This window comes from Denticeps clupeoides, chromosome 20, assembly GCF_900700375.1.
Source record: "Denticeps clupeoides chromosome 20, fDenClu1.1, whole genome shotgun sequence".
Classification (NCBI taxonomy): Eukaryota; Metazoa; Chordata; class Actinopteri; order Clupeiformes; family Denticipitidae; genus Denticeps; species Denticeps clupeoides.
In genome coordinates this window covers 9,927,595-9,948,630 of record NC_041726.1, presented here as the reverse complement: position 1 = coordinate 9,948,630, position 21,036 = coordinate 9,927,595, and the positions used below count along the sequence as shown (strand labels likewise).

At 46.3% G+C, this 21,036-nt stretch overlaps 1 protein-coding gene across 1 annotated transcript in view; it reads left to right on the top strand.

Annotated features, from left to right (window-relative positions):
• Positions 1-21,036, top strand: part of ptprua (protein tyrosine phosphatase receptor type Ua) — a 104,449-nt gene that overhangs the window by 77,106 nt on the left and 6,307 nt on the right. Inside the window, 14 exon segments of the mRNA XM_028964822.1 lie at positions 1,599-1,635; positions 3,450-3,588; positions 4,824-4,853; positions 5,073-5,233; positions 5,509-5,696; positions 10,623-10,695; positions 10,950-11,026; positions 12,567-12,584; positions 15,153-15,189; positions 17,128-17,225; positions 18,109-18,225; positions 18,799-18,953; positions 19,367-19,502; positions 19,771-19,920. Coding sequence (XP_028820655.1) covers positions 1,599-1,635; positions 3,450-3,588; positions 4,824-4,853; positions 5,073-5,233; positions 5,509-5,696; positions 10,623-10,695; positions 10,950-11,026; positions 12,567-12,584; positions 15,153-15,189; positions 17,128-17,225; positions 18,109-18,225; positions 18,799-18,953; positions 19,367-19,502; positions 19,771-19,920 — 1,416 coding nt within the window.

Sequence of the window (21,036 nt, the reverse complement as noted above, 5' to 3'; positions counted from 1 at the left end):
TTTCATCCTCCTCCAGCTTCTCCTGGACAATCTCCCCATTTCCTCCCACAATTCCAGCGTCTCATCTTCTCTTTACTGAAAATGTGCCTGAAGTGCTGCTGCTCACTCAATTAAGTCAGCAGAGTTTCTCCAGGTCCACCTCCTCATGCTTCACTTCACTTGGGAGGAATAATATTTAATAACATCTTAAATAAATATTAATAAATCCTAAACATTTATAAGAAATGTCTGTTGTATAATTGCCTTAATTTTGGGGGGATTTCTTTTCTAATATGATTTTAGAATATTTGTGGACAAAGTGCCATGGAATTTTTTTGGTGACATCTGCTCTGATTGGCTGTTTCATGGTTGTCACTGGAGATACTGGGGTTCTCACGGTTCCCGGTGGGGCGGGGCATGAGCGTTTAGGATTTGGGAATCGGCCCTTTTTATCCTCATCTCTTGCTGCTGCCAGATTTGCATTTGAAGGAGAGCTTGAGTTTCATGCCATATTCACGGAACGGTCCGGTAAATACACTTTTCCATCATCGGCTGGGTTGCACTTGACTCTCCCCTCCCAAAGCTCCTTCAGATTACCTTTAAGAAAGCCATTTTAAGTGAAGCGGCTCCAGAACTCGGCAGCCGTGCATAAAAAGGATCATTTCTTGGTAGAGGTCACCTCAGCTCTATGACAGGCCACTGCCACCGGGTGTATTCATGTGAGGACGATGGTCGGCGTCTGGGAACTTGTTGTTTTCTGTTCAAAGCCTTCTCCGTCAGGCGGACCGGTTCTTCTTCCATCAACTCCATCAAGTGTCAGGCTGCTGTCATAAGTGTCTGTTATTATGATCATAATATGCAATATGACAGGTGTGTATATATTATTTTTTATGGAGGTGTGTATATATTATATTTTTCATTGAGTTTGTGGAAGTCACACACACCCCACGTCATTGTTTATTCACATTTCTGGCGTGGAATGCGGTGGAGTGGTGGAACTGTTCCATTCGTGTTCATGGCGAGACTCTAACGTCCCCTGACTTGTTCCGGCACCTTTTCTCTTAACTCAAGCTGCTTGTCTAAGCTGTTGAAGGTGTGTGTATGTATTATTCTGACGATTTTTCTGGGTAATTAGAGGCTTCTTTACTGTGTTCAGTCGTTCACTCTGTCTGCAGCGTCTCAAGTGAAGCTTGAAAGACATATGGTCAACACACACACACACACACACACACACACACACTCCTTCCCTCCTGCTGCATGCTGCTGATGATCAGCCAGACCTGGCCTGAAAGACGGGTGAACTGGGGCTGTAACAGAGCTGACCCTTGATGATGCGACGATGCATGGAGCACCTGCCGATGGATGTGGGTCGAAACACGTATCTCACAACATCTAACAAGCATCAAAACCCAGAACCTGGGAGGGAAATTGTGGATTCTGTAAACCTTGAGCTACGAAAATACACAGATAATTGCCGTATAGATGATTTTTTTTTTTATTTTTTGCAGTGCAGCATTTCAGTGTGAGGTGAGGTTAACAGTCACTTCTTTCTTTCTTTCTTTCTTTCTTTCTTTCTTTCTTTCTTTCTTTCTTTCTTTCTTTCTTTCTTTCTTTCGCAGGAAACGCGCATTAACTGTATCCGGATCGCTCGTAAAGGTAATGAACCATGTTTCTAACGATATTCTCTCACCTGAGCCAGTTGTGACCTTTTGACCTTGCTTGACAGACTGTGTTCTTGAGCGCTGCAGCTCTTTATGCGCTAATGTTCTCCCCAGGTTCTTCTTGGTTCCATGCTGGTTCTGTGAGCTGCTGATAACAAATTGGCCCCGCAGTTTGTGTGTGTGTGTGTGTGTGTGTGGTGGCCTGGATGAAGTGGGTTCGGTGGAAGGCTGCTCTTAGCCCCGGTGTTGACAGGAGACACTCGGAAGTCTGAGATGGCCCCGGGTGGCTGTTCCTGGTGGAGAGCCAGAGTCGAGCCAGATGGAGGCGAAGAGGGAAGAAACAAGAGCGGCTCCGCCAGATCAAAAAGCAGTGGCGGCAGTGGGCGCTTTGATCAGGAGTCATTTCTCCCTCCTCTTATCCTCTCGCGCCCTTTCCTCTCGGCTGCCGTTCGGAGCGGTGAAAATTGAATTCCTCCCGCTGCCCTCTGCTCTATTTGAAGGCTGACAACCTGCATTGTCTGTAGAAGAAGGGTGAGGACGCCGGCCGCTGCCTCCGCCAATCACCTGCGCTCCTCACCGACCTTCATCCTTCACCGAAAAAAGCGCACTATTTAGAATTAAACGGGTTCTTTTGTCACAATTATTATTATGTACCGGTAACATGATATCATCTGAACCTGTAAAGAACAGAACAGCTACTGATTAATCACAGACCCGAACAGACTCGACCTCTGACCCCCAGGCCGCTTTCAAAGTTTTCTGTTGCTCTCCACCGTTTCCATGACAGCGATCTCCGAGCCCGGGAGAGCCGTGAGCCGACCAGAAAACCAGTGACGGAACAGATCATCCTCATCCCTTCTCTCCCAGCTCCGTCCATGCCCAATGCACTCTGTATCTATAATCCGTAGATCTATGCCCGATCCGCAGCTGTCTCCGTTCGCCGATCCCACATCAGACGGACTCGGTTATCGGCGGTGAGAACCGCGTCCATCAAAACCGGCTGATGTTGTCCTTTTCATTCCTCCCTTTGTTTCCATTAATTTAGTCTTCCAGCACCGGACTTGTTAATTAATGCGTCCCTGGCAGATGGTAAAAAAAGAAATAAAAAAAGTGCTCCAGTCGTTCATTATTTATTTCACTTTTACTTTCATGAGCGCAGTGGGAGCGCAGATTCATCTCGAGAGCTGGAGAACATGCTGAGAGAACAACATAGAGCTGCGGAGTCTTTATACTTCTCGCTGCCTCTTACGTCCTAATGAAGGAACGTTCTGGTATGTTCTGCAGAGTTGATGCTCTCCAAATGGATGATGTGTTCCATGGACCTAGATTCTGTTCATCGGTTGGAACTGCCATGTTAAGCCACTCGAGCCGCTGGTCAAATTCTGTCGCCAGCTCCCTCTCTCCTCCTCCATCTGTCTGCGTCCCATCCTCCTGCTTCTTCTTGCTTGTTCTGCCCTCCTCCCCTTGTATCGATAATAACCTTCTTTCCCCGCTCCCCGCCTCGTAATTCCACGGCGCGATGAGCCGAGAATCCGGCCCATTTCGGCTCTGCCCACATCCTCCAGCATCGGGCTGACTGGTTCACAGCTTAATTGTTCAAGCAGATAATGTTTCGAGTGCAGAAGAACGAAAGCTGTTAGAACCTGTCAGCTGCCACCGTAGTTCCAGAGACCGGATGTGAAACATCTAATCCATTCCAGATCCCCGATCTCGGTCTTCTGGCTAGAGCCACATGAGGTCTGCAACAACGTTCTTGCAGACTTCATGAGCAATAAAGATCATACCTGAAGTGTTTCTGTTCCATTCCAGCTGCCTGTAAGGATCACAAGAGGGCGCTAGAGGTGTCCCAGCATGCCGAGGACATGGGTCTGATCCTGGGGGCATGTGCTGGTGGCCTGGTTGTCCTCATTCTGCTGCTGGGTGCCATCGTCATCGTCGTCAAGAAGGGGTGAGTATTGGAGTGGGAACCATGTGGTCATGTGATTCATGTCGCAGCACATTACTGGAACCCAACCATGACATTATTGGACACATTTCGGCTCTGCCCACATCCTCCAGCATCCTCCATAGGTTCACGGCCTAATTGTTCAAGCTCAAGGCTCTGTTCAAGGCTCTGGCGGTCATGAGTGGTACATTTGGCTCATGAGTTGTCATGAATTCCAAGTTATATGTTTGAAATGTGCTGTAATAAGGCTTCATGCTTCAAGACCTTGACATCCTTTCTCATTTAAAACTCAAAGAAAAACTTGCAGTGGTTCTAGCAATAGTCCGTCTGCGAATGAATGCTTTTCTAATTTCTTATAGAAAGGCGTAGTACTTTGGTACATGAGGTGCGTTTGTACAGTGTTATTAGAAAGGTAGTTTAATAAGAAATTGCTGCTGAGTTGTTGGTTCCAGTGACAGCTATCTAGACTCCGAGGAGCGTCGATGATGTGGCGGGTTGTCCTAGGAGCTGAAGTGGTAAAGTTACGCCATGTTGCGTGACGGTAAGGAGCACGCTCGACTCCTTAATTCCAGCGGATGGCACAGAGGTCCTTAGTATTCCGCTCTGCATTATTCTCTCCAGCCAAAAACTCGCCTGTCCTGTGCGCGAGGTGTGCGCTCTTCATCCTGGCAGCAGGCACCAGAGGAACGTTCATCTGGGGCGCACGTCGGTGTATAAAAAAATGGCATCAAAGGCCTCGTTATGCCATTGCCCACTCAATTACAGGCACGGAGCAGATGCCAAGTTACCCGCGGAGGGCAGGAGCGGTAGAGGCGCAGCAGGAAGAGTTGAAACGGAGAGTTGGACGGAGTGGAGGCCTCATTACAAGCCGTTTGTAGAACAACATCTCCTCACTGGGGCTCTCCGCAGCAGATTTACAGTGGATATCATTTGACCTTTTAAATGTGTAAATGTGCAGTGAGTGTTTTAAAGGTGAAAGCCATGTGGACAATTTAAAATTTGCCAAACAGCGGTCAGTATTTCAACTGAAATCTTGTTGTACCAGTGTCTCCTGACTGATTTCAGGACAGCATTAACACTCCTATTTATTTATGAGATGTTTGAAGAATGATGCTGTTCGACCGCGGTTTTGAAGTTCTCGTGGTTAGATGTCAGTTAGTCCAAGTTCGTTATTAAGCCATCAGACAGATAACTGGTTCTCTCTCTTTCTTTTTCTCCCCCCTTCTTCTGCCTCTCAGGAGAGACTTCTACTCCTATCCTTACTACCCGTAAGTTCCCCTCCTGCTCCCATCTTTATTCATTCATCCATGCCTTTTCCTGTCTGTGGACCAGGGAAGATCTCCAGCTCTCTTCTTGCTTTTTTCCCCGTAATCCCTGTGATCCACATCATTTCATGCCATCATTCTTTTACTCTTCCTGGGTTCCGTTTCCTCTCTGCATTAATATTTCACCGCCTGTCCTCCTCCTACTTCCTCGACCCTACGCAGCAGGAAGAAGGTGAACATGAACAAGTCAGCGATGGTCTACAGGCAGGAGAAGAACCGCAAACTCGGCTCTCTAGACTGCAGCATGACGGAGCAGAGCACCCTGCAGCAGGACGAGCACACAGCCCACTCCTTCATGAACACACACGCCTGCAATACACGCAGTGAGTAACGCGCGCGCACACACGCTCATGTCAAAGTCCTTCATGCACACACCTGTGTGTGTTGAGAACGTTCGGACAATAAATGATAGAATCTCCTCATTAGCGCCCCATGATGAGATTTATTCAACACATTTATCGGCTAATGTCTTCGGGACATGATTCCCCTCGCTCTTGCCTACATTAGTATTTAACAATCCCACTCTACACCAGCGTGGCTGTTTATTGACCTCCGGAGGTTTATTGACCTCTGGCGACGTGTGCGCGTTGCTCCGCAGACGAGCAGCGCAGCTCGGTGAACGAGTCCAGCAGCCTGCTGGGCGGCTCGCCGCGGCGCCTGTGTCGCCGCAAGAGCTCCCCCTACCACACAGGCCAGCTGCACCCCGCCGTGCGAGTGGCTGACCTGCTGCAGCACATCAACCAGATGAGGACGTCCGAGGGCTACGGCTTCAAGCAGGAGTATGAGGTGAGATTTCACGAAAGGACATGCATCACAGAGTTATGTAGGAGTTTTCTTACTGACATGCTGTTTGCAATTACATTATCCAGAGCGCCTTACAATCAGTAGTTACAGGGACAGTCCCCTCTGGAGACACTCAGGGTTAAGCGTCTTGCTCAGGGACACAATGGTAGTAAGTGGGATTTGAACCTGGGACTTTGTGGATGTCTGGTCCACTTGGCTACTACCACCCCATATAAGAATATTATACTAGAATTCCCTCCTGGCCCCATTGTAGGAAATACGTTTATTCACATTTCAAGACATTCGCTGCGTACGTTCCTGAGATATTGTGTTCAGAAGACCTGTGAGGTCACAGTGACCTTGACATTGGACCTTGATCTTCATCCAAGTGAATGTTTTCTTGAGAGCATCCGTGTGCTGGAATGAATGGACAACTGTTGCACCCAGTTTAACGGCACTTGATCTTCTCCCCATGGTGCAGAAGACCCCAGTCGGCCTCACGATCACTGATGGTCCATCGTTATGATAAGACCCCCCCACCCCCTCCCAGTTTGGAACTTGTGCCTCCTGTAGGAATACAGACGTGCTTTTCTCCACTCATTAATCTCTCCCTCGAGGGGCGACAGATTTTGCAGAGAAATCAATGGACGGGTCGCTTTTGCCGTCCTCTGTCTCATTTTCCGTCGCCCCCAGAAATAATCAAGATGAGGGGGGATCGGTGGGAGCGCAGCTGTCGGACTTCATAACGCTTATTTCCCACGAGGGTCTCTGGCCAGGCATTGATCAGCCCTCGGCGGGGCGTTCTGGAATATCTATTATTCCTCGACTCAGGTGTTGTCTCTGTCACGCAGGGGGGCATTGTGGGTAGAACGGCGAACAGAGACTCCTCTGTCCATCAGGATTTGCGGGGCAGGAGGTGGTATCGATCCGGTTGATTTGATCCAGTATGTATTAAAAAAAAAAAGAGAAGATCAGAAGTGACTTGAAAAGGAAGGTTGGCCGTGCCACACCGGGCGCCAGCTGAGCCTCAACTCCTCGGCAGTGAGAGGAGCACAGATGGAGGAGAAGAGCGAGGAGAGGGCAGTGAAAACATGGAATTTTAATGGACTGAATCTAAAAACCAGAGCATTAGCTGACCAACAAACTCCATTCCGGCTGCGTGAGGGACTGCCAGATGCCGGCTTTAACGTGAATATGGTCCGTATGGGACACGCTCAGTGGGGTTCAGGGTGTCAGGTATGTCCCTGGAACCTGGAGAGCATGCAGATTAATTCCACGCACGCCCCGGGTCAACCAATCAGATTAGAATCTTACTTCGTCAGTGTGAATTATTATAATCATTAACCACTGTCCACATCACAACAGACTTTTTACTTTAGACGTTGTGCATATAGAGTGGGCCTTTTTGCTACATCCGAGTTACTGTTTAATGTTTTCTATATGAATAATTTAATTGAATTCTGTACGCTTTTACAGTTCGTTCAAGTGTAATCTAGAATACCAGTATTTGGAGATCACCAGGGGGTGAAATAAAAACTTTAGTTTCTGTTACCCTAATCAAGTAGACAACTTGTCTGCACAATCACAATCAGACTTATAATGCATTCATTCATTTATGGTTTTTACCAGTACTTATGGTACTTATCCAGAGCACCTTATAATCAGTAGTGTTATGTGCCAGTCTAGTATAACAAAAGAAAAGAAAAGACAAAACCCACTTAGATGAAACAGAGAAATTTAACAAGTAATATATTCACAAAAATTACAATGAATAACGAGGAACAACATGTAAAAAAAAACAGTTGCGTCGCCTCCTAGGGGAAGCGCAGGGGAAACCGGAAGTGATGCAATCAGGAAAAAGGAAACCGAGGAACCTTTTATACTGGCTGTCGGCAGCAGGGACAGTAAGCGGGGTTCACATCGGGGTGAGCTGCAGTTTTCCTGCTCATGCAACTGTGTTCATGTGAGATTTGTGTCCTGTTTTCTGTCGTATTTTTGAAAAAGGCAAGTCTGCTCCCTGTAACACGTGATCCAGAGTGTCTGGAGACAGGCCTGAGAGGATTCGGGCCGTTTTCTTCGGCCGACTGAACAAGACGTCATCAAGCAAATGAAGCAGTCGTGCAACAATCGAGTTACTGGGAAAAAATGAGATGATATCGGATCTCCAGCCCAGTCATCAAACTTTCATAGTTTCGACATCATGTTCATCTGAAGCCGTTATCGCCTTGTCAGTGTGAATGACAGTCTGCGCATTTAGCCGCGTCTTCACCGAAGCACTTAATGCTAAATTATGGGTAGAAGGGGGCAGGGACATACGCTGATTGCACTTCCAATTGAGGGTGCATAGCGATGCAGTGCAGAACATAATCGATTATTTCATAATGACGTTGCTTGTTGAATTTCTGGCAGCGGTATAAAAAGTCTAATTTAAAAGTAGTGCCGGTAGTGACTGTGTCGGCCTGATCTGAGTACAGTGTCTCTCTGGCTACACAGACGTTCAAAACGAACGCCTTCTGAAAGCATTTAGGTGCCATGTGTCTGAAAGTGAAAGTGAAGTGATTGTCACTGTGAAACATGGCAGCACAGCACACGGTGACACAACGAAACGTGTCCTCTGCTTATAACCATCACCCTTGGTGAGCAGTGGGCAGCCATTACAGGCGCCCGGGGAGCAGTGTGTGGGGACGGTGCTTTGCTCAGTGGTACCTTGGCGGTTCTGGATTCTGATTATGGGCCTGTTTCCTTACCTGCTTGGCCACCACTCGATGCAAAACAAATAAAGAAAAAATTTGCCCCCCCAGTGACCTGACTCTAGATCTGAGAGGCGTAGCTTTAACTCTCAACCACACCAACAATAGGCTCACAAGCCAATCAGCCAATCACAAATATGTGTTCATTTATTTTCCACAAGGGGCGGGCCTTGGAGCATAGACAGCTAAATCATGTAGATTTATATGTGTCTGTGTACTGAAGCCACAATACATTATATCATTTACCAACTGACTAAACTGAGACCATCTGCTCAGTCTATGGACTGGAGTCGGGGAACGTAGGCTAGACCTGTACATTCATTTCTTTTATATTGGTCTTATATTGCTCTCGGCTTGGGTCGGATTGGGTCGAGTCGGGTTGGGTCAAGCTTGTGTGGTAAATCATACAGCAAACATGAACTTCTGGTGTTTAGTACCTGTCCTTTCCGTATGATATGCAATTGCATATCGCAATATTGAACTATATGACGCAATATGACTTTTTTTCCCAAATTGTGCAGCCCTGAAATACAAAAATTAAATGTTCCAGTCAACGCTACCTGGCTTGGTGCAATATTTGGAAGGAAAATTAATATGTCAAATAATAATATATTACTTAAGATAAAATACATTATTAATATTGCGGGCATGGAAAAGAGTTCAGGCTTAGGATTTTTTTTCACTATCACCCCTGTGAATGCCATATGCGTTTTTACTGAACTTTGTAGCTGCGTTTGATTGACGTTTCACTGGCGTAATGCTCGTTGCTGCATGGAGTTATAAATTATTTCAGAAGCCTGGGGGGCAGGACAAGCAAGCCGCGTGTTTAAGGCTGTAAACATTCAGTATTGTGCTAGTACACAATTGTCCAAATGATTTTGCTTAATTTTGATACCTTTCATTTAATGAGAACTATGCTCCACAGTTTATGAATGAGTGAGTATTTGAGTGATGGATCATTATCAACTCATAAGTTGATAAGTTACCACACTGTTAGCTGTGGCATCTCGTTATTTCTAACACTCAGACGCCTGAAGGGGGTTTTGGGGGAGAAACTCCCTATAAAATGTTGTAAGATAATCAATATACTGCAGTAAAGCCAGCGCAGTAAATGAAACGAAGCAAAAAAAAAGAAAAGTGTAGCTGGCTTAGCTCCCCCATCTCATCAATACGGAATTTATTAACAAACGACAGAATAATTAGAGCGGCCCTGCGGGCTCGGCTCCGGTTGCGTGATTCTGGGATATATTATGGATTGATCATGTATGATCGGTGCCAAGTGTTTGGCTCGGCCATTAGTGAACGGAGAAGGACTCCGAGGCCGGATTATGCCATCAATCGATTCCCTTCCCGATCCTGAATATTAAAATTCCGGAGCCAAACATTGGAGAAAAAAAAAATGGGAAAAAAAAAGTGCGCGTGGAAGAAATAGAGAGAGAGAGAGAGCGAGAGAGAGCCTGGATTAGCGGCGGCATTACCTGCGGCCAGACAGCCGCAGGAGTAATCCCCTATCAGCATGCTGTCCCCGGTCTCGGGCGGGTCACCGGGGGCCCGATTCTGATGAGGGAATTAGCTGTGGCGTCGGAGGGGAGAGGAATGAGCCCAGCGAGGCGGCCCGGCCCGCACTTGAGAAAAAAAAAGGGCCTCGCCACTTAATGGATTCCTCTTCATTCTCCCGCTTTTTTTTTTTTTTTTCCTTCCTTCCTCCTTCGCTCGAAGTTTCTTTCCCTTTGTGTGCAAACGTGTCACAAATTCAGCTCCCCAGCTACACACACAGACGCTGAGCCTCTTCTGCTTGACATCTTCTTTGAGGGTCGCGGCCGCCTGTCACCGCCGTTCTCCGCTGCGTCTTGTACGCTCGCCGTCAGATTGGGATTTTTTTTTAATAACAGCGACCGTCATTTCCTCTCTGCAGCTTCAGGATTATTTATTCATTATCAAGTTTAGAAGCACTCTGTGAAGACCATTTCATAAAATGTTATGTAATGTTTAAATATGTTACACTTTACTCTTCACTCTTAATGTCACCTGGGACTGTCACTTTTGGAGACCACAAGGGGGCGAAATAAAATCTGTATGAAAGTCACGATCAGATTTCTAGCATTTATCTGTATATTCTTTTTATTATGTGCTGTGAAATGTGATGCAGCATTCACGCCCGTGTTCCCTTTGTTCCCAGAGCTTCTTCGATGGCTGGGATGTGACCAAGAAGAAGGATAAAACCAAAAACCGACAAGACAGCATGCTAAATCGTGAGTTTGCTGCCATCGCTTGCCTTTTTTTAGTTCCCCGTGTCTGAGTAACATCAATGCTAACCTGGCAAGTTTGGATTAAAAAATAGTGTCTAGATTGTGTCAGGATCTAACAGAACAGATTGGAATGGATCTCTGTGTTGTTGTGTCGTGGGGCCGGATGAGTGGACGGGACTGGATTTGGACCTGAAGAACAGAAAATGCTTGTTTGCAAGGTTTGAGAGCGGCTGAATTGTTCTGAACTGCTCTTTCAGATGACCGACACCGTGTCAAAATGCACTCGCTGCTGGCTGACCCCAACTCGGACTACGTCAACGCCAACTACATTGATGTGAGTTGCCACATCTTTTTCTCACCTTCACGTCCTTCCTCCTGATGAGTGTGGACGTCCTTGTCAGGTTGTGGCTCGAGGGGACGTAGGGAGAACTGACCACGGTGTGGAATATCCCGACGTAAATGAAACAGTCACATTTGCACAATTCTTTACTCTATTTCTCTACTTTTAGAAAATGTAGCAAATCGAATGAAAGTTCTATATATTAATGATGATTGAACAACACACCTCTAGCCTGGCGGAGGTAAAGTTTTTATTGTCAGATCTCATGACTGGCGATCTGTGATGAAATTGTGAGCAGTTGAAAAATAACCCCCAGTTTAGGCTCCGGTTAGGTTTAGTCTGCGCCCTGTTTTTAAAGCTTCAACTTGACTGTGGCCGCCAGCCAGAGAGGAGAAGGACGGTCTTCTTACGTTAGATGCAACGTGTCGGCATCGCTGGGCGACGAATCGACAGCGAACGCCGAGAGTGAAATCCGTAGCAGATATTTAGCTTCCATGCTGCGAGCCGGTTAGCAGGAGGAACTCTGGGGATCCCAGTGAATTGGTAGAAATGAAAGCGTCAGAAGCGTTTAGCACGCTAACGCCTCAGGTGAATCCACGTTCATTTATGAAATGATGTTTTCGGTATTTAAACTGTTCACACAATGCTGCTCGTTTTAGGAATGATACAATATTATTGTTATATTCCAGAATGTAATGTTTCACTGTGTTAGGATTAATTATGAGAATGTGCAGCACTAGTTTGTGTTAAATAACATACTTTAAAATTATAGATTAAATGAAAACCGGTTCTTATTTTTCGATGTTTATTCAGAATCGTACACATCGTTATTGTTCGTAAAAAAACGGTGACTTTTCACAGTTTCGATAGCTAGCTAGTAGCTAGCTGGAATGATGGATAGTTAGATAAAACTGGTAAAAAGACATGTTTTTTTGTATTGAACATCTTAATCAAAAACACTCAAACCCCCAGGACCCAAGTCGGAAGCAGATGGCCGTCCTCATAAACCGGCGCGCCCGGCCTTTCTTTCATGTTAACATAAATCCGCAGAGGAGTTAATGGCGCGTCGGCAAGGTTAAGTTCATTAGCGGCGCTGCCCAGTGGGGACCTGTGGTGTGTTTGTTCTGGCAAGGCCTTTGTTAGGCCTCCATTACGGCAGCGTTGGGATGCGCCACGCTGAGCTGCTAATGCCAGGCTGTGATTAGTGGCAGTCAGGGACCGGGAGTTTGGCCTTTTCCAGGGGACTTCCAGTGGCTTTAATCAGGTCTCTTCAACCTAAATGGGAACATTTCTGCAGACACCTCAGAGGTTCGTAATTATGTAAATTTTCGACATGAGCTTCTGAAACAAGCAAGGTGGCACCACCAGACGTGTCACTTGCGGTATCTGGTCGTGGTCCGTAAGCTGAAAACACCTTAATGTCCTCCTGCTCTCTTTTCTGATCACTTTGATTATGATGTTCTTCTTCTTTCCTATTTCTCTTTCTATCTCTTTTTCACTCTTCCTGGTTTCTCCTCCCTCTGGAACTTCTTAGATTCGGATAAACAGGGAAGTAAGTTGTCTAGATTCTTTGTCCTTGTTTTGAACCTCCTACGCTGCCATCCCTCCATCCAGTCGCTCCTCCACCATCTCTCTCCTCCCACCACTTCCTGTCATTTTCCACTTTGTCCAGCCTTCAGGCATGTTTCCACTGCACTCATGCATGTATGCTTCTACACAACTCTCACTGGTATGAACTATTTCTAGCAGCTCTGTAGCACACTGCAGACATAAAATACACATAAAAATGTTCAAATATAAAATATAAAAAGGCAAGATGAAATCCGAGAATAAGCATAATGCATTCAGCTGAAAAAATATCGTAATTTTTTTGAATGAACTACGCACATTTTTGTTGGGGAAAAGAAGTTTGTACTTCTTGGGAAGCCCTCTCTCAACTGGAGGAAACAGGTCCCAGATGGACAGCCCACTCTGATCTCCTGGACGTTGCCGCGTTTTTCGTTCGAAATGATGCATGCACGTGGTGCTTCTGAATGAGGTCCGGAACGGCTGCTCTGTGGGGATCCAGCGTTTTCAGCAACTGACTGATAGTGCCTTGAGTCACCACACAGACAACCTGAATGCATTTCAGATGAACCACCTCATATCCATGGAGCATGCCATATTTATCCAGCTGAGAGATTCTCGTAGGTAGGAGGGTTTCATTAATTAAAATAAAAAAGGCGTGATTTATTCCAGTGTGTAATGCTTTCATACAATTGAGACAAAATGCTGAAGGTCATGGATTTAAGGGTTTTGAGGCTCAGTAGCAAGAAGCTGCATCCCCAGTAGGTTGACACCAACTTCACAGGATTTTGCTCCAGCAAATTCCATCCCAACGGAGCGATGTGGGTAGAAAGACAAGAAACAGATGGAGAGAAATGAACCCGTTGGTTCCACTTTGTTCTTGTTTTTTGAACGTGCGGTGGAAAAATCGCCCTGCCACCGGCACCCAGTCCCATCAAAAAGATGCTAAAACACACACACACACACACACACTCACACACAGCCATAACAGATCAGCACTGAGGCTGAGTGCACTACAGAAAAGAAAAAGAAACACACACACACACACACACACACTCCTACTCACACTGCCTCCCTTGTTATTTTCTGCCACCATCCTCTGTGAGGCTCAGACTCCTTCCTGCTCTCTGGAGCTGGAGGGATGTTTTGATAGATGAACACCCCCAGAATTTGTTGCAGGCTTTTTAATAGCTGCTGCCTGTCGGCGGCAGTCGAGATGGGAATATTTTTTATTTTTTTTACGTATGTGTTTGCACAGATAATTCTGTATCTGATATCGCATAATCCTGCCATGTGTGGAAGTCTGCCTGATCACAGTACGTAAGCCTGGTTGCCGTGGCGATAGCCTGGTTCCTTTCCAGAGCTGGGGCAACGTACGAGACCCGGGGGGAGTTCAGCAGCATGGAATGATGGGAAAGGGGGGGTCACGGTGTTCTTGCATGGCGGTCGTCATCCATCTCCTCCACCCACCCCGTGACATCTGATTTAATGTGACTTTCTCTTTAAAGGGGTTTTAAGGGAGGGACCGTCTGCACTTACAAGACTGATGAGGGCAAACAGTCAAAGGCAGGGCAGGGCTTATCTGTCATAGAGAGGGCGGCAGGTTCCACAACTCTCTGCTTGCCAGCTGTTACCGTGCACAGGAGGACTATCTAACCCTCCACATTCCGTAAACCCTCAAAAAGGCCCCGCTGCATCAGCAGAGAGGGTGTGGGGTGGTTAAAATCGCCCCGTTAAAGATATCAGGCTTGAAAGTGAATCATGAACGTAGATCTTGACCGTAAATCGTCAGGAACAGGCACCAGATGTCACCCCTACCAGTAGTGGGTTTAACTTCGATTTAATGCAGATGCCTGATAGATGGTAACAACGTTTTCTGACAGAATCGGAATTTCAATGCAGCACTTTGATTCAATGATCTAACTGTGTATGGTCTTTGCCTTGTGGTCTTGGCTCTCCGGTGTCTAGGCTTGTGTTGAGTGTCTGAAGACCCAAACAACTCAGTTTCTAAGTTGTTCTGGGTTTGGAGTATTATTTTTGGGTTGGGCTGGCCTTACCACTGAAAATTATGTTGGTTTGAAGAGAGTTTGAAGTTTAGTTATGCTGTGTTTGTTGGATTTGGAATGGGCTGAGATGTTGTTAGGAGTTTGGAGTTAGGCTGACAGGGGTTTGGAATGGGCTTCTCAGATTGGCTTCTCCTGTTATTAAGTTGGGTTTCATCTTTCTTGTCATTGTGAAACCCAGAACTGCTGTGGTTTTACCATGAAAGGCGCCCGGGGAGCAGTGTGTGGGGACGGTGCTTTGCTCAGGGGAACCTGAGTGGTGCCTTGGCGGTTCGGGATTTGAACCGGCAACCTTCAGATTATGGGTCCGCTTCCTTAACCACTAGGCCAACTGCTGCCACTTCATGGGTACCTGTGTGAACCGACTGAACAGGTTTTGGGTTGAATGAGGGTAGTTAAATTTAGTTTGGTCGGATGCCCATGGGAGTGATTTGGGTTGGAGTTGAGCATTTGAATTATGTCACTCACTGATATTCTGCATCTCCTCACAGGGCTACCAGCGCTCCAACCACTTCATCGCCACTCAAGGTGAGTGCCCTTCTCAGTGTTTATGGGGAGAGGGGGTGGAGGTGTGTGGGTGCAGTACAGCGTGTGTTTAGGTTGGTGGGTTATGCAACTCTTCCATCTCCTCACACGTTCTGACATGCAGAGAAAAATGGCAGCAAAGCCTCTCACATGCTGCTCTCTTCTTGTATTTAATTATTTGCCTGCTTGAGAACCTTTGAACTCCAAGAGAACTTTTTGAGAACACTTTACTCGAAGTACAACAGGCAATACGCAGATGCTTCATTAAGAGCAGCGGGCCTCTGAACCTGTCCGCTCAGGTGAAGTTACCGCGCCAGGCGCTCAGGGCAAACTTTCATGTGACGTCACCGTGGGATTTTTCTTTTTTTTTTAACAGGATTCTTTGAAATTCTTACGTCACAAAAGGCACCTTATCCCTCATTATTGTAACACGTCAGACGCAGTCTCTGTAACTCTCTGAAGCCTCCCTGCCCGCGTTGCTTAACGACGCGCGTGAATAATTCATGAACAAACACACTTACTGCTGTTTAATCTGCTGTCCCCGCGTCACACGCCTCCTCTCATCCCTCCGTCTCGACTCTTCATGCGCTCCTCTCTGGGGGTTTAGTGTGGGATCCCCACTTCTGAATCACACACACACACACCCACATTTCATTTATTTTTTTGCTTTGTGGGTACTGGGGGACATGTTTTTCTTGCAATAAATAAGACGTAATGCAGAATGGGGACATTCCCAATTATAAGTTTCACTCATCTTTTAATCTAGATGTTTGATTTGTTCCTGCTGTCAGCACTGTGACTTGTGATTTGAATTGTATATTGCTGGGAAAAAATGTTTGTTGTCAGTGATCATTGAGGAATTTAGGACCACGTCAACATACAGAAAACACCCCGTTTCTGTCTTGGTTATTTCTGTTTATATGACATAAATCATGTGGCATTAGTGAACATAGACGCGCTAGGTCTATTACAGCTCTTTGAAGCATATATAATATTATGATAAATGAGCACACCCAAGATCCAGACACACAAACACTCAGGGGGGTCTTAGTTCTGATAGGACCGGCATGTCGGAGTTCATCGCCTGCAGCTACATCCACATACAGATGCAGCGGGATTCCGCTTTCTCCTGACAGACCAAGACCTCCAGTGCTCCTGTGCATTAAAAATAGACTATAACACCGACACTGAGTTCACACCGGGGCCAAGGCGAGAGAACAGCGCAACGCGGACCTCGCCACAATGCGCAGAATGGATAAAAGCCCTCCGGATTCATTCCTCGCTGACCAGCCGGGGCCAGGAGATGTTTTTTTTTTGTCAACCTGGCAACCTTATCCTTGGGCAAGAGGTCCGTTTTCCAGTCTGGTGGAAGCGTTTGCATAAAGCAGGACATTATGCATTCCGCACTGCGCACCTCGCTCTAAATTACTGCGGGGTACTGTGGTCAGAGGCGCGCTTGCTGGCCACGGAATAATACGAACCCGGCCTTGCTTTGACTCGTGCCTTATCTTCATGGGCCGCAGATCCCACGGGTCGCTGTGGCGCCAAGGCAGTACAGGTCCCAGTGCGCAGCCGAGCGCAGCGTCTGCCGCGATACCATCAGCACCGCATAACCGAATCAATTACGCTGCATTCACACCGTGGCCAGCAAGGACCTGGCCCGCAAGGGACAATGTGTGTGTGTCTCTTAGTGTGTGTGTGTGTGTGTGTGTGTGATTTTTTTTTTATTTCTCATGCCAAGGAGACACTCTTCCCTCAAGACGCAACGAACAGAAGCTTGTAATTAAAAATTAATCGAACTTGTGTTCTCATTGGCTGAGAGCGGTTTATGCCATCAGCTGCAGGCTACTGATGCTTGACATCGGCCGATCAGAACGCACGGTCATAACTAACCTTGTCAGGATGTCAAATGACCGAATAATCACTTTTTTTGCTGCTCAGGGCCCAAGCAGGACATGATCTATGACTTCTGGAGGATGGTTTGGCAGGAGAACTGCTTCAGCATCGTCATGATCACCAAGCTGGTGGAGGTTGGGAGGGTAGGTTACACCACCAGTCTCCGGATAACGGGGACCCCATTGACTATGAAGTGAAGTAGTGTGTGTTTTTTTACTCTCCTATAATTAACTAAAACTGGACAGGGTTGAAATTGCTGGGTCTCTTTTGGCATAACAAAGTGTTGCTGCAAAATGTTTTAGTTTAATTTCTTAATTTAATTTCTGTTGAGGATATTTCAGGGAGACCCATCTTTTTCTTACACCATTTCCTTTCTAAATGAGATGGTCCACCAGACTTTTCTCTATCTGATATTTGGGTGGGACTGACCTGTATCTTTATTATTATCTAGAAGCTTGATGAAAACATGTTCAGTTGTCCTGGCCTATGGCTTCACTGCGAGAGGCTCCTGTTTAAATGTAATGAAATTTCAATTCTAATTCAATGCATCGTGAGATCTGAAAATTCACAGAAACTTGATTGCTCGTCTAACTTATGCACAAATAGTCGTGTTAGAAACTATTATATACATTTTACCAGTTCATAAACACCTTTATGGGGAAGGGGATCTGATAACACAACAACGCACAGTAGATATATTTGATACATAGATATTTTATATACAGATAGTAGGTATATTGGTATATACTTTTATCAACAGTTTGTGACTTAATTGCTGTGAGAGGGAGTCCAACATCATCTTTTCAGAAGGTTTGGTTAGGCTATCATTCATTAAAAATGATCTGTATAAATCTGTATAAAATTTATGCTGTTGCGGTTTTAATGGCGTGAAGTTTTATTTTTTGTCCCAAAATCTCCAAATAAAAAAAAAGTGCAAAATCTCGACTAGAACCAAATTCCAAAGTGAAGTCAGGTCTCTACTCAGCCAAACCTTTTTTTCTCTCTGCCTCTGTTGCCGGCATGCAGATGAAGTGTTGCAAGTACTGGCCGGATGACAGCGAACTCTATGGCGACATAAAAATCACCCTGCTGAAGACGGAGACCCTTGCAGAGTACACTGTTCGCACCTTCTCCATGGAGAGGGTGAGTCCCTGCCCTCCTCACACTTATTGCTCCACCCTTTGGGGAGGCAATGAATCATTACTAGTTGTAAAAAAGACTTTTCCTTCCCACCCTTTGGCTTTTCGTTTCTTTGATTGTTGAGAAATCTCAGAGATGTTCTGATTTCAAACAGTGGTCAGGTCAAGGGTTGACTTTTATCAGACAGCACAGCCTCGAGCTATTTCACTTTTTACAGACGTTCATAAAAGAAAAACAAAAACAGAAGTCCTTTTGGGGGAGTATTACGTTTGGGTTTCCTGTCTTTTAGAAGCGGCGGCACCCATTCCTCCAGTAAAGTACCAGTGGTGGTTTTGGGTGGGACCCAGGTTCAACCTCACTGTGGTGGTTCCAGGGGACTGGATCTGTAATGTCAGTAATCTGGAAATCACTCAGGATAAGAGCTAAAATCTGTGAACAGGAGCTCTAGAGCACAACTGAGACGCGTTATGGTGCCTTTTTATTGTGTTTCATTTCATGTCGACAGCATTGTCTGGATTTGGATGGCTGAACGCTGCTCTAATTAAACTGAACTCTCCTGCTGCCTCTTTGCCGTAGCGGGGATACCCAGCCAAACACGAGGTGTGCCAGTTCCACTTCACGTCCTGGCCCGAGCACGAAGTGCCCTACCACGCCACCGGCCTCCTGGCGTTCCTCCGCCGCGTCAAGGCCTCCACGCCGCCAGACGCTGGGCCTGTGGTGGTCCACTGCAGGTAGGGAACCTCCGGCCCCATTTCACCATTTCAAACACTCATACAACCTGCTGCAGTAAAAAAATCTAAAGCTGCTAATATCCTCTATTTATGAAGCGATGGACCCACAATTCAGTCTAGCGGCGTGTGATGTCACCCCATTCAAAGTATAAAGAAGAGCCTCAGTGCATATGTGCGATCGCAGCTTTATGATTAATACAGAGCAACTGTGATTAATTGGATATTTTTTTGTTAAGTCTTTTTATTAATAAGATCTGCAGCTTAATCCTTTTAAAATATTTTGCATATATTCCTTTATTTTCAGTTTTTTTTGTATTGCATGGATAAAAAGTAATGCAGGATTTTGGCAGGAATCAATTTCCAGATCCTAACAGATTCTCAGGCATCTGACCTCTGACCTTTGTCGTGGGCAGCATGGGTGCCGGCCGGACAGGCTGCTACATCGTTCTGGACGTGATGCTGGACATGGCGGAGTGCGAGGGCGTGGTCGACATCTATAACTGTGTGAAGACGCTGTGCTCTCGGCGCATTAACATGATCCAGACGGAGGTGAGGCCGCTGTGACGATGTCGCGTTTAGAGACCCGGCCGGTGGCCTTTACCTGCGCCGCTATCGAACATGAGTCACCCCCATTCAGAAATGTCACGGGCTTCATTATCTAGAGCTGACAGATAGACCTTTAAGAGATTATCGCTGCCAGATCATCTACCTTGAGCCCATGCTAATTTTACATTTAAATATGTCCTGTCTCCTCTCCGAGCTGAATCTTCAGGAACATCTTATTGCATGCACCATAATCCTGTTATGTTGGCCGCAGGAGCAGTACGTCTTCATCCACGAGGCCATCTTGGAGGCGTGTCTTTGCGGGGAGACGGCCATCCCGGTCAGTGAGTTTGCGCTGACCTATAAGGACATGCTGCGGGTGGACTCTCAGAGCAACACGTCCCAGCTCCGAGAGGAATTCCAGGTGAGACCTGGGGAAGGAGGCATGGCTGATGGGGTGTCTCGGAAGCGCCTGTGTCCAAATCTTTCAAAAAAACGCTCAGATCTGCAGGAACATGGCAGCATCTTAAATACAGATGGAATGGAGGAGTTTTTATATTCCAATTTCCTACCAATTCAGAATGAATTGTTTGGGAGGGAGAATGACAAGACACTTAAACCAGGGGCCTTAATCCGGTTCATCTTGGATCGAAAACCCAACTGGAGATAATTTATGCAGCAGCATGATCCTATGCAGCAAGACCCAGAATATGCAGAGTATCAGAAATATAAGTGAAGTCAATCAGGTATGAGGTGGAAAAGACATGGACACCTCCCTGAAATGCTGCATCATTAGCATTAAGCTAGCTAGCTTATATGTTATAACCTTCATCAGCGGTTGCGAGGGCATAGTTGTCGAATCGCAAACTCGCTTTTCAGCAGGACGTTTAGCGTGAGAGTAAATGCTGCTGCACTTTCGGCAAATGCGCAAATATGAAACATGACTCATGGTCAGAAAACTGTGAGTGCTGGGAAGCATTTAAATGCGATGGCGCATCGATTTCTCTGCTCTGTTATTAACCCCGGGAGCTGGAAATGCCAGATACTCCTGCGTCTGGGTGTTCGGCAGATGTAATATTAAAGGGTAATTTAATCCCTACATAATGATTGAATTTGAATGAAGGCTGCCCGGCATTTATGATAAACAACGAGTTCAGATGCTGCCGGCGGTAATAAACCCCAAAGCGCCGCGGCAAACTGTCATGCGATTCCGGAGCCGTTCAGCCCACCTACGTCTGTCACCGTAATCCGAAACTGGCACGAGGCTTCGGTACGGAATTCTCCTGCCCACTTCAGTTGTAAAATCCCTCTTTCTTCATTCATTCATTTTGGCTGTGCGGTTTTTAGATGTAGGGACTCGGTTAGTTGGTGGCGAGGGGGCGTTCACGCTCAAAGGTCTAGTTCCTTTTTGTGTTTTAGCCACATTTCGGACCAGAGTCCAGAACTTGGGTCGGACCGGAATTGTACCGAGGTGTTTAACTTTTAACCTTAGAAGCGCGTTTATCGGCCAAGTATGTGAGTGAACACATACAAGAAACTT